This window comes from Pipra filicauda, unplaced genomic scaffold (genome assembly GCF_003945595.2).
Source record: "Pipra filicauda isolate LSUMZ 115617 unplaced genomic scaffold, ASM394559v2 scaffold347_size1265977_pilon, whole genome shotgun sequence".
NCBI lineage: Eukaryota > Metazoa > Chordata > Aves > Passeriformes > Pipridae > Pipra > Pipra filicauda.
This window is the reverse complement of record NW_024104473.1, coordinates 730,239-749,042: the sequence shown is the minus strand read 5'-3', so window position 1 is coordinate 749,042 and position 18,804 is coordinate 730,239. Positions and strand designations below refer to the sequence as shown.

The 18,804-nt window shown below is 46.7% G+C and overlaps 1 protein-coding gene across 9 annotated transcripts in view; it reads left to right on the top strand.

The window, feature by feature from the left end:
• Nucleotides 1–18,804, top strand: part of RUFY3 (RUN and FYVE domain containing 3) — an 81,836-nt gene that overhangs the window by 50,498 nt on the left and 12,534 nt on the right. For 2 of the 9 annotated variants that reach the window (XM_027741162.2, XM_027741171.2), the window contains exons 1-4: nt 731–1,046; nt 13,807–13,860; nt 17,387–17,560; nt 18,268–18,385. In XM_027741162.2, coding sequence (XP_027596963.2) covers nt 746–1,046; nt 13,807–13,860; nt 17,387–17,560; nt 18,268–18,385 — 647 coding nt within the window. In that variant the 5' untranslated portion in view covers nt 731–745. Of the gene's footprint in view, nt 1–730; nt 1,047–6,020; nt 6,743–13,806; nt 13,861–17,386; nt 17,561–18,267; nt 18,386–18,804 lie in introns of those variants that run through there. The other 7 variants (XM_027741163.2, XM_027741172.2, XM_027741164.2 and 4 more) reach the window with 7 other exon arrangements.

Below are 18,804 nucleotides of genomic sequence, written 5' to 3'. Positions count from 1 at the left end.
CTGGAATTTCTATTTATACAGGGTGAGGAAAATATATTGACTATCTCACGTGGAAATATACCTGCTGCTGCCTTAAGTTTTGTTAATGCTTTCCTAGTTGTGTTCCATAATACCCCATCAGACACAGTTTGGATGGACATTGCTTTACTCTCATTAGCAAGTAGAAATTCAAACCTTCAGCTGTGAGATTGGTAAAATGGATTAAAGCATCTGTTGAATTAGTTGCAGCATGTTGCATGACTTGGGGCAGCGCTGGAAAATCAGCCTCCAGAAATCAGTTGCCTTTACAGCTTTGCTTTTGTAGTTTTAATGTGAGATTGGAAAAGAAAGCAGCTGCGTGTTTCAGCTTAACCTGAGTGCACCGAAGGTCTTCTTTAAAACTGGCAGATTTATGTGCTGCCTGCCTGGTGACAACACTACCCTCGGCATTAAGTGCCCTGTGTTTATCCCTGTCTTCTGAAAGACAATCTATTTGACAGTTTGAATGTTAAACAATACACTTGGACTTTGTATTGTCGCCTTTTGTCCCAGGATCAGAGAACGCCGGGGGGAGGCAGCACACGCTGCAATGGCTTCGCTTCTCGGGTAAGAGCCCCTCGGGATCTCGCTGTCGGTGTCTGTGTCACCCCGCGCTCCCCCCGCGCCGGGCAGAGCCGCTCCCGGAGCACATCCCCGGCCCCGGGGGCGGAGGATGGGGCGGCCGCGGCGCCGCTTCCCGGCCGGGGCGGGGCGGGAGCGGGCGGCGATGGCGGAGGCGGAGCGGGCAGCGCTGCCGCCGCCGGCCGAAAGTTGCCGGGACGGGGCCGGAGCGGAGGTGCCCGCGGGCATGGAGCGGCGGGCCGAGCCCGGGGAGGCGGCGGCGGCGGCAGCAGCGGAGGAGGAGGAGGAGGAGGCGCGCCCTTCCTCGCCGCCGTTCTTCCTGCTCTACCCCGGCCATGGAGGCGGCGCCGCGGCCGCGCCGCCCGCGCTCTGGAGACCCCCGGCGCCCCGCGGCGGGGCCGGGCTGCCCGTGCTGGTGCTGAGCTACCCGGGGCCGGACGGAGCCCGTGAGTACGGCGGGGCTCCCCCGCGCCGGGGGCTCCCGCGGGGCGCGGCCGGCGGTGGGCGGCGGGCGGGGGGTCCCTGAGCGCCGCTCCCGAGGATGCTCCTGCCCGGAGCGCTCCGGGCGGCGGAGGGCGCGGCTCCCGCGGCGATGGAAGTGTCCGCCTGAAAGGTGCCCCTGCCCCGCAGGGTTTGGGGGGGCCTGGCTGCTCCCCGGCGGCAGGGAAGGGCAGCGGGCGTGGACTGGCCGGAGAAGGGACAGTGAGAGCTCGGAAGGAGGCGGTTTGTGTGTGTGTGAACCGTGCTGGCCCAGCAGGTCAGCAAAACCAGCCCTCCTGAGAGTCCTTCCTGCGCCCTTTGGGAGAATTCGTGCCGGCCTCTGAAATCAAACAGGCTGTCCTGGACTCGAGATGGAGTTAGGGGCTGGGGAACCCCCGGTCGGGCTCCCTCCTGGTGCTGGCAGGGAGAACAAATCCGAGGCAAAGGCACAGCACGCTGGAGATGTGAGCAGGCTGAAGTGCATCGCTGTGTGGGGTGTGTTGGGTGGCAAATAGTTTTGTGCTTTGTAAGATTTCTTTGTGATATTCTAGTGGTGTATTTGGGTAAGCTGGAGTACTGTGAAGTCGTTGGGTGTGCTTTAAAAGAAAATAAAAACTGCACTCATGAGTTCATGTAGAAGAGATCTTCCATCTTCCCTTTTTCATCCTTTCTGAAAATAGCCAGCGGCTTCATCCTCTGGGCTGGGGCCAGAGTGTGTGTGACTGAGCTTTTGGCCTTTGCTTTGCCACCTCCTGTCCCAGGTAAGCGTTCACTCACACAGGAGCGGATATTTTTGGAGTAGGTATTTGTTTCTCCTTGGGAAGCTGATGTACTGAAAGGCATTACTCAGCAGAGCTGCAACCACTGAGGTAAGAAGTCCATGCCTATAATGCCAAGAGGAGATGGAATGCCCTGACTTTGCTCTGAGCTCTATGAAGGACTGTCTGTGAGTGCCAACTTTCGTTCACAGTCCGAAGTCCCTCCGTGATAAATTGTTGTTGGAACTGACAGCTCCCTGTCAAAACCTTTTTTTCCTTGTAATTTTTTCCTAATCAGGAGATCTTTATCCCCAGTAAACCCTGTGATGTGCATGCAAGGGCTTGAGCTATTTCTGATGGAAGACTTGAAGAACAATATTCAGAGCTGGTCAAACTTGGTTGTAAGAAGGCTGCTGTGCAGATGTGGAGAAACCAGAGCATCACTGAGCGTTTGCTCACAAGGAGTGGAGAGGCTCAGTGGTTGAGCAGTGCTTTATCCTGTGTCAGCCTTACTCTGTGGTGCCTGTTGGTGCAAGCTTTGTGAAAAACCTTTATAAAATGCATATTGAAGTTCCTTTGTTCTTTTGAGCCGTGGAGGTGACAGCTGCCTGTGCAATGTCTTGTGTCACAGTCTGCTCAGGGACTGGCTGATGTGGGTCCCTTCCAACTGGGAATACTCCGTGGTTGTGATGCTGTGATGGCAGTGTCTGATGGGAACAGGGATCATCATCTATTTGGTGTGTTGAGCTCTGTTTCTCCTGGGGCCAACTCTGTCTTTAAATCTTGTTTTCATCATCTCTTGTTTTTTCTTGTTTTGGTTTTTCCCAGTTCTCCCATCTCTAAAGCAGCTTTCATTTGCTCATCACAGAGGAGCAGCAGGAGCAGTGGGTTCTGCTGCAAAGTCTTATGTGTTACAGTGAGGTAGTGGCCAATACACCAAAAAGCCAATATTTCACAGTGTTTTGGAGGTTTATTTCAAGTATGTTTTTTTTTTTCCTGTTAAAACACAATCATTAAACTGTTCTCTCTGATTCTCACCTGATTCCAATCATCAGGTGAAGGCCACAGTTGCTTAGGGAAGGAGAGGGCAAAAGCTTTTCAGGCCAGCAGCACCTGCTTGTTTGTTTCAGACAGACAGAAGGAGCAAGAAGATTTACTTAAATGTGCTGAGCTGCAGTAAAACCTTAAAATACTTCTTAAATACAGTAAAAGCAAATTCATTAGGCTGTCTAAAAAAAACCCCAGACCTAAAACCAAGTCAAAACCATTCCTTTCTCCCACTGAAAGCCTGCACAATACCATGATACTTCAAGTAGACCTTTTCTTCCCATTTTTCTATTGTACTTTCAGTTATGGGAGTTACTTGAATCCTTTAATAGTATCTCTGTATTTCACAGTAGGTAAACAGAACCCACTTTGTCACTTAGTAATTAATTAAGAAATTGTGTCACTGTTTTTTTGGTTGTTAAACTTTGTGTTCCCCACTCCTGTTTGAGGTTGCAGTGTTCAAAGTAGCTGGTATTTGAGGTAATGTGCATATCTGTGTGGCAGAGGAGCCAGAAACAGGCTTTGCTGTGTAGATGCTGTGTTGCTTATTTTATTTTATTAGATTACATTCTGTGTCAGAGGTGGCTTTGTCCTTTCTGCTTTATGATCTCTACACACTGAGGGAGGCAAAGCTTTCTCCTAATGATGGAAACTCAGCTTGCTTGCAGGCTCTGCTAGTAAAAGTACACTTGGAGATGCTCCCTGGAGTCCAAAAGGTGGTTTGGGAATTTGTTAGGGTTTCTTTGCTTAGATTATTCTAATTTATTCAACTTGTGAATACTTGCCAGTACAGTTGAGCTCTCAAATACTGGGGGCTGACCAAGTGCTTTGCTTTCAGGTGGTTAGTCTTAAAATTCCAAGGCAGTCAGTTGGTAATTCCTTAATCTTATAAACATTTTGGCAAAAACCTGCCTTGTTTTGCAATCTGGCCAAAGCCTCTAAGGGCTTGTGCCAAAGTGTGGCTTACAGGAGGGGTCGTAGGACCAGTCAAGGCTGTCTGACTGGTTTGAGATGGAGAAAGTGATTCATCCTGAAAAACTTCTGCTCTGCATTTATCCCTGTATTATTTCTGTCCATCGGCCATCCTTGAACCCTGATGGAGCCTTAACAGGCACCCTTGAGTTGCCCAGTAGTTTTATGAAAGGCTTTATGAAAACACAAATATTTGATACCTTTATTCTGTTTCTTAAAGGTTCTGTTGGTCTATAATTTTGAGACACAGGATGGGGATAGGGACAGGTTTCTCTTGTGGATGATGATAAAAAGGTCACAAGTCAATAAGTCAGTTCCTCTTTGTTTTTTTTTTTGTGTGTGTTTTGTTTTATAATCAAAGATGAAAAACGTTTTCCAAGTACTTTAAATATCCCTATGGAGTATTTGCAGCAGGATCATTGCCTAAAGGAGCCTGAAAATAGAACTGAGCTGGAAGGGACAGACTGGCTTCCGTTATTTCTTCATGTTAAAAGCAAACCAGTGAAAGTTGAACAGTTACTGATAGTTATTTTTCTCAGACCTGCCCTGTGATCCTGGTGTGGGGGTCACTTACCAGCTGAGTTCAGCTGAAGACTGGGATTGTGAAATGGGACCTGCAGGGTTACACCCAATGCCTTCAAAGCAAAGAAATTAAACTGTCTGATAATGAGCTCTGTTGGTTAATAGCTTGAGCAATAGCTTCTGTGTTTTGTGGGTTCTAAAGGGTTTATTTTGCCCCTGTGCCGCTTGTGTAGACCCTTTCCAAAGGTTAGCCAGGGTGAGCAGCTGTTCTGTAGCTGGTGGTGCACGGCCACTTGGTCTGGGTTTAAAGTTGGGAGTGGTGCAATGTGAATGAGGCTCTCACTGATGAAAGGGTGTGTAAATACATGAGTTAAGACATTCAGCACAGTTTGTAAACTCTGTTCTCTTGGGGAGAAGGAACAATAGTAACTCGGTGGTGAAATAATTCCCCTTGGCATGGCTGTAAAAACAGGCTGTGTGATGCCTGCTTGGGTTTGGCCCAATGGGGAAAGAGATGCTGAGTCAAAATGTGCTGCACTAGGCAGGAAGAGTTCACGGAAAGCAACTGCTTCCTCTTGTCTGTCAGAAATAGCAGCTCTTCACCCTTTTTTCCAGTCTTATGAGGGTTTTACATAGTGGGTGCTTTTTCCAAAAGCTGCATACATTGCTGTGCTGAACTGTGCATCCAGTGACCTGTTCTGGTGTTTCACATCCCTAGGAAACAGATGCACATCCTGTATATCAGTCATGTGTTCTGACCAGTATACAGTTCTGGTGACAGCCTGCTCCAAGGCTGACTGCCCATCCATTTCAGGGGGATGCTGTGCATCTGCTCTCCTCAGATATACTGGAGCCACTAAGGAATGAAGTCAGATAAGGGAATGTATTGGGGCCTGAAAAGGTAGTTGAAGTGGGTAGTGAAGCAATAGTGACCTCAGTGTAGGAATGAGAAGCCTGTCTGGTGACCTGGGAGCACTTGTCCTCTGAAATCAGGGCAGTGGGGGATGGGGATACAGAGGAGGTTCAGACAACTGAGAAGGGACCAGGGAATGCAGTGCTGTCATATTATTCTTGAGAGGTTGAAAGCATGTTTCTTTGTCTCCTGAGAGGTAATATTGCTTCATCAGCCTCACCTGAGCAGCACCAATTCTCAGGTGAGGTTTTTAAAGTGTAAGATTGGGTCACACAGCTGTGTTCGTGGTGTTCTCCCTCATTGTTCTTCCATATGCATGTGCCCTGCTGAAAGAGCTTCCTCCTCAGTCACTGAACTGCTTAGAGCCAGATGATTTTCCTCATTGTTTCCCCGAGATGATGATAAATGCATCCTAACACTTTTTTGCACGTGGGGAATCTGAGCTCCAAGGTGCCCTTTGAGCAGGTGGCACAGCGAATAAAGCGCAAACTGCGACTCGCACGCCTTCCGTGAAAACAAAGGTGCCGATTGAATTCCTGTAGTGGCATCCCGGGATGTGTAAGGAATACAGATGTGCCTTAGTACCGCTGCGCTGCCGCTCTGTAGTCCCGGGGGCGTTCTGCTCGCTGCCGGCTGGACGAGCCCAGCCCGCAGAGGGGGTGCCGTGTGATGAGCGCCCCATCGCCGTCCCTGCATCCGCGGCGCCTCGGCAGCATCCTGGGAATTGCAGGCGATCACATGAGCCTGGATTCCCAGCTCAGTTCATTAGTCAGCCATTTTGGTCACCACCCTGCTCACTGCGCACAGCCAATCCCGGCAGCGCTGCCGGGCTTCGCAGGGAGACGGGCACCACCAGCACTTGGATTTCGGCAAACCTGGAGATCTGCCTCCCGTTCGTCCTTTGTTTTTGCTGGGGTCATCACCAGAGGAACCCATTCGTTTTGCTTCGGCTGCTTTTTTCCCCTTCTTTTCGTATTTTGGACCTGTTTTTCCCTCCTGCCTTGGATGCCGGAGCCAGGTTTCCTGTGGATGCTGAGGATCGATAGCCTCTAGCATAGCTGGAGACGGCAGTCGGTGGAAAGGAGGGAGGCAGAGCAGAGCGGGAAGGAGCAGCGTTTTTACCTTGCTGGATCCATGAAAAGGCCAGAGCAGCCTCTGTGATCCTGAGCAATCTGTCCTTTAATCGCAAGGTATTTCTGATTTCCTTCTTCAGAAAGCTTTTATTTTTAGTTCTTATTTTTCCCCCGTTGTTGTTGTACCAGCTGAGTCATCATGTCTGCTCTGACGCCTCAAAGCGACATGCCAACCCCCACCACAGACAAGATCACTCAGGCTGCCATGGAGACCATCTATCTTTGCAAATTCCGAGTGTCGATGGATGGAGAATGGCTCTGCTTGCGGGAGCTGGATGACATCTCGCTGACACCCGACCCAGAGCCTACCCACGAAGGTACGGTCCGGTTTCTGCCCGGGATCTCTGCGGCCGTCGCATTGTTCCAGCCGCGGCACGAGTTGGGAGGGGATGTCTCCGGGAAGAGATGCTCTTGTCCTGCCTGCAGAGCCCAGACATCCTTTGCCACGTTAGAAAGCCAAATTACTGCTTCAGATGGTCCTTAGCATTTGTCGGGTTTTTTGAAACCCAACCCTTTGAGAGATTTGTGCTTAATCCTTATCTTTTTAGATGTATCAGGTTGGCGTATCGCAGGAAGGAGGAAAACCGCGCTGTGTGCTCAGTGAGAGCATTTGATGGTGGTTTTGCGCTCAGAACGGGGCCGATAGCTCCGTTAGTGAGCTGCCAGCTCGTACAAAGGGAGCACGCTAGCAGCACCCCAGCGGCGGTCGGGGGGAGTTTTTGGAAAGCTCCAAGCGATTACGCAGCGATGCCCCTTGTCAGGTGACAATGCCATCACAAGTCCCCCAGCTGGCCCCTGGTGAGCGTGCTGCTCTTCGGAATGGCTGGGAAGGCTCAAGTGGGGAGGTGAAGCACATCTTGCTTTCTCCTGGTGATCTGGGTTGGTGGTAAAAACAGTTTAATGCCAGGATGAGGATTAAAAGCTCTCAGAGAACTGAAAACACGAGAGGACATCCACGCAGTGCTCTGCCAATCAAGTGGGCAAGAAGGAGAGGTGATGAATTTCTGCAGGAATTTTGCCCAGTAGCCGCCAGCACTGTTCCCAGTGCCCTTGCTGGATGCACCTTTTGGTCTTAAAGCAAGGAGGCTCCAGCTTTTCATGCCTGACCCTCTTCCAGTAGCTCCTGAAAAGCCACTCCACCAAACAGCCTTGCTTGACCCGTTTGCTGCTGGCTTGTCAAGTCAGCAAAGTCTTATATCGTCTTGCTGGATGAGACAACTGAAATTGTGGTGGGGATTTAAATTAAATTCCCAAGGGACAATTTAATTTCCATTTGACAGCTGCTTTCAGTGGCAGCAGCCCTTGGGTTTGGATTTGGCTTGCCAAGTACTTAGTCACACAGTGGGATACCAGACAGAGGCTTGAAAAGCAGAGACTTAAGGCTCCCTCTGAAGCATATCCCAGGGGCTCAGGGAGGTGAGTACAGGGAGAGCTGGAATTCAGCTCTTCGAATTCCTGTGTACCTGAGTGGGACATTCAGACCTTGCTTGCTCTTACTCAGGTGTTTTTAGAGCTGTAATTAGTCACTCAGAGTAGCAAACAGGGCTAGAAAACAATATTTGCTCATTTCATTGCTGTATTATTTAATTAAAGCGTCAGAAAAGAATTCAAGGAGGGAGCTGTACCATAAAGACCTCCATGGAGATGTTTATGCATAAATTAAGGTTGTTTGCTGAGAGGCACGAAAGACTGGTTGTTTGGGGAGGTGTTTTTGGACCCAAGTCATATTTTGAACAGAGATAGAAGGTCAGGAAGAGTGTTGACAATAGAAGAGCTGACACAGCTGTATCCCAGGCATTGGATCTGGTGCTACTGCATCAGCACTGCTGCTGTGTCCTCGGGGTGAGCACGGGGCCAGGGGACAGGATCATGGGCTTGTGTCTCTTGTCATGGCCCCATAATATGAAAAGTAGGCACGATATGAAAAAGTAGACATTACAAATAAGAAAAAAAAAAGCTGTAGATTTCTGCCCAAGGCATAACAAAGGGTGGCAGGTTTTTTGCCTTACAAATAAAGACATGTAAAATATATACTGCAGTAAGTAAGAGATCCAACAGCTTGTTGAAATAAGGATTTGAAGCCTCCCATTGCTCTCCATCAGCTCTTGTCCCTGGCCTCTCTTCACTCTGTGATCTGCTATGCCCCCAGCCCTCACCAGCCATCCTGCCTTCAGAGCAATTCCCTTCCTGCCACCCAGCTGGAGCTGGAGAGTAACTCTGAGCAAAACTTGTGATCCATTTAAAAGCAGCCTGTAGCAGAAGGGTAAATCATCAGTGTAGTTAGTGAGTCACTTGCAACTTTATATATTCCATATAGTCTGTAATATGGGTGCTTAATTTAGCAATAAAAGCAATTCATTTGTTCTTTCAACTGTTAGGGACAATTCTGGGTGAGCATGAAAAAGAAGCTGATTTTGGTGTTTGCTGCAGATCTACTGGGCTTAGGATGAGAATTTATTAAAAAAAAAAAAAAGATGATTCCTAATAAGATAATGAGAACTGTCCTGTGCTCTGCAGGCACCTCAAAATAAAATGCAACACTGGTGGCTGTTAACCTTGTTTATTTGCAATGTATGTGATGGCCCTTAAAGCATTTTTAGGGAGGGAGGTGAAAAACACCTGGCTCATATTTCTATTGGATGTTGAAGAGTGTGTGTGTGTATGGATGGCATTGAACACTGCTCTCAACTTGAGGAGAAGTTACACCAAATGGCCTTGCATGGTTTCACTGCACGTTAAATTTCTAATTGGAATAATCATGAGGAGCTTTGCATTAGTGCTGTGGAAGTTATCCTCATAGGATCACCTCGTAATTGAGACCATAAGGAATACATGTGCTAACTGGATGATCTGAATTTATTTGGAACTGTCAAGGATTACAGTATCCCTCTTTTATTAATCCTCTCTTTGCACTACAGTGGAGAATTGGAATGATGTGTTTATAATATGCAAAGATGAAATTATCTCATTTATAAGGTAGAGATAAGGTCAGATTTTTGTATTTTTTGACCACTAATCTAAAAGTTTCAGTTAAACACACATGGTTGTATAAAATGCCCCAAGCAGGAGTTGCTTCAGGAAAAGCAAATGCTCTTCTCAACACCTCATGCCCATTAATCTCTTGCACTGGTTATTGAATCATCATTCAGATTCCACTTTTTCTCTCCATTTTCTCTCCAAGTGTTTTTCCATGTTTCTTTGCACAGTTCAAAAGGATTGAGGGAAGCATCATGGCCTTATTAATTATATTTTTGTTTTGCAAACTGGCAGCTGTTACTTTGGTTTAGGGTTTCTCTAGTAGTGTGGAAGAGGAACAGTAAAGTGTTGGGAGAGGTGAAGTTGCTCCATGGATTGGGCCTTTCCCATTATAAAACAAATCTGAACAGTAAATGCAAGTTAAATGAATTACAGTGTGTTCATGGTCATAAATCTCTGGAATAGCACTTAGGTCATGTAACCCAGACATCAATTCAGAAATTATTTTTGAGAGTTGTTTTCTTTGCTCTTTTGAGCTGATTCAGTCTAAATGAAGTCAGATCTGGGAAACCTGGGACAGGTTTGTATCCCTAAGAGATAGTCAAAAAGATGGCAGAGAAACCTCTCGAGTGTCAACTGAGCAGGGAAGTGAAAGATGGGGGGGGAAACCTCAAGGGTTTGGGTTTTGGTTTTCTTTGTGCAAACTATCAGGGGCCACAATAGGACGAGAAATTTCCCATAGCACTTTGTCATGTGTTTCCCTCTGGAAAGAGACTGGTTGTGGAGAAACATTCCATATAACTCCACACAGTTGCAACACAGAGAAATTGGGTAATTATTTGATGGAAGTCATGTGGAGAGGGGAATAAAATTTAGGGTGGGATTACACCATTAATGCCTGGGATGTATGTTTGGTATTTACTTGTCCCATACATGTTATGGACAGTGGACTTGGAGTTTCCAAGTCCTCTATACTTCTTGATTTCTTCCTTTATGTTTTCTCTTGGATCGTTGCAGATCAACTCCTATTTTCTTCTGTATGCAAGATTCTCCATATACATGCATATTTTGAGATGGGATTTTTGTGCAGTGGGTTTAAAAAAAACCATTAAGCTACTTTACCCTGAATAGCTTGTTGCAGGCTGCCTGGTGACTTCCCTGATTTTTGGATTGCAGGGTGTTTGAACATGATGCTGGAACCCTGTGCTGATCCTTTTCCTTTGTCAACACTTGATGATCCACCTCCTTTGCAAACCTGATCTGAAAGAATTCATTTAAGTACCTCCAATAATATTAACAGCATCTACTTAATTTTCTTCCTCGATCTCTTTATTTGCTATTAAATATATTCCTAAGGCAACAAATACCAGAGCATGCAATTTAAATATAGCAGTGTGACTAGAGGTTTGTTTTATGGTAGAGCAGTATTTGTCCCTACAGTTCAGGGAATGTGCTGGAGCAGATGTGGGTCAAGCCTTTCTCAGCAGAGCTAACATGGCACCCTTGCTCAGTAATTTCTATATCAAGCTCAGGTTTCACTTCCCAAACCCGATGCTTTGGGGGTTTTTTTAGGTTATTTTACTGACTGCTCAGCTTCTCCTTAGGAATGTGTTAAAAACTTTTGTACTTAAAAATACTTTTAAAAGATCCTGACCTATTTAAAAACTCCTGGCCTATTCTTCCTGAAGGAAGAAATGCTTCCCTGTGAGGTTGGCGAGGCCCTGGCACAGGTTGCCCAGAGAAGGTGTGGCTGCCCCATCCCTAGGAGTGTCCAAGGCCAGGTTGGATGGGGCTTGGAGCAACCTGGAATAGTGGAAGGTACAATGAGATAGACTGTCAAGTCCCTTCCAGCCTAAAGCATTCTGATTCTATGATTCCATTTCATCTGTCTGTGGAAGATCTCGATTGTCATATCAACACGTGGTGTTTGAGGCTGATAATATTCGTTGGTTCAGGAAGGTTTTAACGCTGAGCTGTTTTATACTAATATCTTCAACCTTTAAAAAAATGCAAAAATTCAGCACTCTGTTTAATATCAGTGTTAAAATAATTTTGATGCTGGTCCATTCTCACAGGGTTTACTTGTAAAAGCTTTTATTGGCATGGGAAAGTGTATCCCTGCCCCTTGAACCAAACCAGTGGAGACGCTGCCCCTGTGTCAGCGAAGGGAGGGAATGCAAAACCCTTTGTACAAATAATGGATGGGATTTTCCTGATTAATATATTAGTGATAATAAGCACTCCAGTTCCTTTGTAAGGACTTATGTCCAGTTCCATAATACTAATCTTCCTGGGAATCTGGTTGGAACGAGTTAATCTTTTTATGAAGACTTAAAAGTCTTGGTCATCCTGTTTTCTGAACTTGGTACAGACTTGGATGTTTTCCATCATAATCCAAAGTATTGAATTTGTCTTAGGTACCACAAGGGCTATGAAACAGGTAAGTTTCAGGCCTTTGTGATTTTTTTACTTGTTTGCGTGAAGGGTTTTCCCCCCACCGTTGGTGGAATTTCCAGACAAGTGGGAAAAACTGTACAACGTAAGAGAAGAAATTAACTGTATGCAAAGTGCAGCTGGGTGCATGAAAAATGAATAAAAATGAAAGTGGTAATTAAATGTGTGCTTTTACCTCTAAACTGATGCAAATTCTGTAGTGCCAGGTAAAATTCATGCAGTTTTTGCTAGAAGGAAGATAGGGTTATTGTTTGTAAGGACAGAAGAGAAGAAAATATCTGTGTCTCCCCTGGACACCTGCCTGGGAGCCTTTATAAAGATCACTTGCTAAGAGTTAAAACATATATGAGAGGGGTCACATGAGAGATGGAGTGGAGCCTGGCAGTTCTCTCTGTTCCTCTACCCAGCTACTGGTAAATCTGGTTTTGGTTACCTGTTCTTCACTGTTTATTCTTTAGATTAAGAAAAAACCTCCAAGTCTTGATATTAGAGAAGACCTTTCAGTGATGGTGTCTGGCTTCACTCACTGTGTGCAGGTAGGGATTCTGGGATGACCAGCATCTGGATCCGAGTCATGGAATCCCATTTGTGCAGTGGGGTCCTGGAAAGCATTGGAGACAGGTCAGTCCACCACTGAGAGGTTCAGTGGACTCTCAGGAACCTGGAACACCTGTCATGAAAGACCAAAAGCCATAGATGTAGGGCATGGGGAGGGCTGGTGGCAGGAAGAGCATCACCAGGGATTTGTTCTTGCAACATCAGGGGATTCCTGTCGTGAAACTCCGTGTTGCTCTTGCAGCAGTGCTTGGCCATAGGGCAATGTTTGTTAAGGTCCCTGGTTTGTGAGGAAAAGGGATGGTTAAAATTCAGCCCTGTGAATACAGCAGTCTCCAAGGATGAGAGCACTGTTGGGCAGTGGCGTTGGAGCATAGGGAGCTTTTGGGGCCCAGTTCTTTGTTAGCTGTCCTGGGATTTGTTAGCTGTCCTGGGATCCTGTTTGGTGGATGAGCTGTTTGCTGCTCCTGTGGCAGGAGGCTGGCAGTGGCTGTGTGGGAGGGAGGAGGGCCCAGCACCCGGTGTACTTTGCCCAGGACTTTAGCATAGGTGGCTTGGGAAGCGGGATAGAGCCTTTCCTGTGCTTCGGACCTTCCTCGGATCACGGATTAGTGCTGGGGAGAGCAGGCATGTAAGTGGGGAGTAGAAAATGCTCAGGGGTCAGACCTTCCAGGGCTTTGTCCGGCTTGGCTTTCTGGGTTGGAAACCAGGGACTTTGTGGGTGTGCTGAAACCAGTTTTCCTTGTCCTGCCTGCTCCTCTCCCAGGATACCTCCCTCCTTCTGCCAAGGAGAGAGGTGCTTCCCTGATGGAAAACTTGGGGAATCATCATCACGGTGACAAAAGAAAGCCTGTGACCCACATCAGGCTCAGCTGGGTCCCCTCTGAGGGATTTGTCACTTGGGATGGTGGTCATAACGGAGTTAAAACTCTGTTTAACCTTCTTTAAAGCACCCTCAGTGTGTCCTTTCCCTGAACGTGCCTGTGCCTGCTTCCCTCTTGGGGCTGGGTATGAGGAAATGGAAGCAAATGCTGACATTGCTTAAATATCTCAAGTTCAGTGCTTTTATCTTACAAATAAAATAATGCTTTTGTTGCTTTTCCTTTTAGGATGTGCTTTACAAAAACATTGCTTGTGTTAATGCAGAAACAAAGCTTCTGCAGCTTTACTGAAGCCTACCCTGATCTGGGAGGAAAATGCTTTGCTCTGTTGCTTTGTGCAGACTAATAAACCCTTTTGACTTGCAGATCTCTTGCCCCTCTGAATTAAGCCTTGTATGATGCAAATCTCCCTTTCAGTTACCCTTTTGCTTGTACCTTGATTTTGAATCTTTCCTTTAGATCACGGCTTGCATGACATTTTTCTTTCTTTTCCTTTCCTTTTGCTGTTTGCAAAGACTCTTGGGAGGATTTGACAGATGTGGTGGAGCAATTGCGCGATGATTCCGAAGGTGCGTTCCACACATCTCACCCCTCTTGTCTGTGCCCATCATTGCCTTCTGCCCTGTCACTCTGAGCCTGAGTGCAAAATGCACTTTTCCTTTCCAGAGCCAATAGCTGTGCCTTTCTGGCCTTTTCTCTGTGTTGCTTAAAATAAATGTTTCAAAGTGGGTTGTTTTACTATTTGTACTCGAAGGGGAGGTAGAAAAAGTGAATCAACAAAGGCTAGTTACCTTCTACTAAATGCATTCAGAGGCAATGTTTTCCTGAGCCTGACAGAAACACAGCCTAAAAGATGGCAGCAATATAGGGAAGCTGAATTAAAAGAAATAAATTCAGAAATAACCCTGAGGATTCAGATTTCCTCAAGTATTTATATTTACCTACTCGAGGCTTGACAAAAGTGACTCTAGAACTTGTAATGCAAAATGTGCATTAAAACTCGTGCAGTACTAAAAGGGAAATTTATTTACGGTGTTGTTTCTTGCTCGATTCCTAAAAATGGTGTGAATGTGAAATAATTGAATCCCCAATTTAGGGAACAGTCAGGCAAATTGTTAATTAGGTGAAATGCTGCTGCTGCTGCTTGGGGTTCAACTGTTTGCAGCACAAAAGGCTGATGTTCTGATGCACTGAGTGCACTGATCCCTTGCTGTCACCCTCCGTGGATGGTGCCTTTAACTACTGTGCTGGTTCTGTGCCTGGGCTCTGCCTGGCAGCCTCACAGGCACAGCAACTTCTCAGCCACTGGGAATGTTCTCCTCTCTCCTGGCACAACAGCCCATTCTGCTTCCCAGCCAAGGGCATCTCCAAGGCAGGCTTTAAGAGAAAGATTTGAGACTTCCTTTTTTTTCATAAAACATTGTGCTGATTTTTGTGTTTATTTTGTCAGGTGGGATGTTTCTGTCCCTGATATTTCAGGTGGGATATTTCCCTGTCATACAGAAGCAGCCTTGCCAAATGTCAGGCTGCTTTCAGTTGGTGTTTTTGCTGTACGATGGATTCAGTACCTGGAGAACCTTGCTGAAATGCAAATGAATTGGCATTGTTTTCAGCAGGTTTGTTCACTTCTCCAGTGTTTCATCACTCCCTGCCTTTGATCAAAGTTACAGCTTTATTTTAGTTTATTCTTCATTGTTTTAGAGTAAGTCATAGAGGAGTGATAAAATCTATTGTCACCAGCAGAAATACTGAGACCACAGTCATAGCTTAACTCTTTGAGGTCCTGTATTGCATTGACTTTTGCCTTGACTTTGAGGTTCTTGGGTACAGATTGGACCTTTCAAATGAATTACAGGATTTTTTTGTGCTTTTGAAGACATCTTCAGGAAGCAGCTGGGTAGAAAACATGTCTGTTCTGTATGAGCTGCAATATTTAAGCAGCAAAGTGTCTTGAGAGTTTAATTCCTTCCTTTGAAACCCAAACCCTGTGGAAAGGCAAAGTTCAATGGCTGAGGTTTTACTTTTTGAGCTTTATGACACGGAGTGTGTAGGATAACCCAGGTAGAGGGTTTTCATACTCTTAAGTTAATTGGTCTGCAAGGTGAGAATCTTGGATAAGCTGCGTATGCAGAACACAATTGCTCACAGCAGAGTAATGAAACAGAAACCATTGATTAGTGTGATATGACAAATATTTTTCAATGCAAATGAGTTAATAATGGCAGCCAAAGGGGTGTTTTCCATGTGGCTGTTGTGCACAGCTCCTTTAATTCTACATTAGGGATTGATTTGCTCCTAGGTGGAGTCACTGTGGAAGCCTGACTTGCTGCCCATCAGATCAATGACCTTGGCCAATGAGGAACCATGATTAGAGAGGATGAGGAGGAGGAGGGCTCTGTGTCTGATTTTGCACTATTATACCTGCCTTTCTTCCTGAGTCTCAATTCCCAGTGATGGTGACTGTCAGCTAGACTGCAGGTCATAAAAAGGACTGCAAATCCAGAACAGGTTGTCTGCTCAGTGTGCCAGATTCATCAGCTTCAAATAGTAGCTCACTCACTGAATTCAGTCTTTGCACAGTGCAGTGCTGCTGTGAGCATTGCATTCCTACATGAATACTTGGAAGCTCTCTAAACGTTGTGAATGCCCAATCTCAGCCTTTTTGTAAGGTGTGAGCCAGGACAGTCAGTGCTTGGACAGGACACAAATAGCAAACTAAAACCCTCAGGGGGTTTGATGGCTTTGCTTGTTGGCAGGAGGAGTTTGGGAGGAGACAGTGGAATAACTGGCCGTGTTTGCCATTTCTCTGAACAAGGGGGCATTTGTCCATGGCAGCAGATGTGGCCTGGAGCACAGCTGGGCTCGTGGCTGTCCATTGATGGCAATTCCAGCTGGCTTGGTGCTGTCTGTGCACTCCCTGCTCCAGCACACACCTGCCCTCCTTCAGCTGCTCCGGGTGGTATACCTCCCGGCGTGGTTTCAGGCAAGTTTAAGGAAGGAGACATATGGTGCTGCTTCACCCTGGAGAATGAGGGGGACGAGAGGCCTTGTCCTGAGCTGCTTTTACAAAGCCTGAACAAAGGGGCTGTGGTCTCGGGTTTGGATGGCACAGCTGCCCCTGCCCTGCACTCTCCCTGGGCTGTGGAGTTTTCCCAGCCCGCAGTGATGTGCACTTGGGTGTGGCTCTGTAAGGTGTGCTCCTGGCTCTCTTTTTGGCTGGGGGGTGCTGACAAGGTGCCTCATGCTTAGATCTGTACCCTTAGGTTTCTGCTGCCAGGCGTAGTTTATTCACTTGAGAAGGTGGAGGTTGTTTCTAGCATCTGTGGCTGTTTCCAACAGCCTTGGATAAGTGGGCCTTACAGGGATGAAACTGCCTGTGCCAGGGAACTGGGGCTCAAAAATTGGATGTGTGTAGGAGGTGTCAAGGTCTGGATGTTTATAATGTGGTAGAGGAAGAATATAGTTCTGGGAGACCTGTGAGTTTTGGGATTTAGAAGGAGCTGTCAGAAGAGCCATGAAGATCTGCTCCTTACTGTCAGCAGTAAAAACCAGTGGTGTTGATAAAACAGAGATTAGTGGGAATTATAAACAGAGATGAAGTGTTACAGCCATGTTGTGGGAGAAATGCGAGGTGGGATAGAGATACATTGCTGGATTAAGTGTGAGCAGGTCCATGGTGATCTTTAGATGGAAGAACAAACCACAAGTGGAGGGTTCTTACCAGTTTGTAGCTGGGGATGCGAGCTGGAAGAAGTGACAGCCATAACACATTGTCATAGTGTAAAGCACAGGGTTAACAGTAGGCTTCAAACTTCTCCTAATGAAAATTGGGAGCTGCTGTAGTTACTTGAAGTACTGAGGCACCCTCAGTGTGATACATTGTCTATTCCTATGTCACTGTAGCTTTGGCCATAAAATACTAGGTGCTGTTTGTTGATTTTTCTCCACAAAAGGCCTACAGAATGCCTCGTGTGAAAGTGTCACGGCCCCAAAAATGTCCTCAAAGCTGAGGAACAAAAGGAGAAAGGTGGGATGTTTTAGTGTAATAAAACCAGCTTTTGTCGCTCAGCAGAATTTTTCTTCCTTGTTTAACAGACCCCAATTACCTCATGGCTAACGAACGCATGAACCTGATGAACATGGCCAAACTGAGCATCAAGGGGTTGATCGAGTCGGCGCTGAATCTGGGCAGGACACTGGACTCGGACTATGCCCCTCTGCAGCAGTTCTTCGTGGTGATGGAGCACTGTCTGAAACATGGCCTCAAAGGTAACTGGCCTGGGAGAAGTCTTCGGGGCTGTTGGTCGTGGCTGGGGGGACAAACAGCAGTTTTGGTTTAAAAACCTGCAGGAGAATGAGGAGAGGCTAAGCAGGGTCACTGCTGTGATCCCAGTGGACCTGGCGGGCCACAGGAAGGGAAGAGAACCTGGGGGAGGTGGAACATTGAGGTGCTGTAGGTTCTTGCCATGTTTGACACAGCGGTTCAGATGTCTCGGGTGTAACTCAGTGATCAGGGGTGAAACAAGCTCTCAGCAAACTCATGACTCTTTTCTGCACTTCCCCATGCTTTAGGGACATGGTCCCTTGCTGGAGGAGGAACTGCGACCCAGAGGTCTTTTTTCTCAATAGCTCTGTCAAACCTGAGGGTTTGAGCTGTGTGCAGCTCATGGCTTGAAGCTGCTTTTAAAGCAGAGCATGTGTTTAACTGTACAAGAGTCACAGCTCAAATTGCCGAGTACCAGACTGTTCGTCGGGTGCTGTCCTTGCCTGCTAGTAGGTGAAGATGAAAAGCAGAGGGGAGTGGAACCAGGTGCCTTCAGGGCCCTTCCCACCCAAACCGCTCTGGGATTCCATGACACTAAATGCCTGCCCAGCAGCAGTGGCCCCAGAGGAACCTTTCTGGCAGCTTTTGGCTACTGTTTGTGTTATGTCAGCATGGGCCTAACAGCCTCATTTTTTGTCTCTTCGTTTTCTAGCCAAAAAGACTTTTCTTGGGCAAAATAAGTCCTTTTGGGGACCTCTAGAACTAGTAGAAAAACTCGTTCCTGAGGCTGCAGAGATTACAGCAAGTGTTAAGGATCTCCCAGGGCTGAAGTAAGTACACTCTTTTATTGCATGAATACATAGTATGGTTTTTATTGTGAGAAGGATCCTGAAGAAGGGAAGGAAGGGCAAACAACTTTCAGGAATACATCTACCACCTGCTGTGATTTAAATGGATCATGGCTCACCTATTCTTAACCAAGGATCTGCAAGAGGAGAGGACAGGATATTTTCTTGCTGTGCTAAGAGCATGGAGACTTATGGACAAGAGTGCCTATATTGCCAGCACTGAAGGAGTTATGATGTGTCAGGCATGGGAACAGCCTTTGCTGTTCATGAAATCAAACTGCAGAGGATGGGAATTAACAGGAAGGTCATGACAGGTTAAATAGTTTTGAGGCTGATGTGTGAGATGCTGAGGGAGGGTGGGGCTATTAGAGCTGATGGTGACTGTGCCTTGCAAAGTGTCT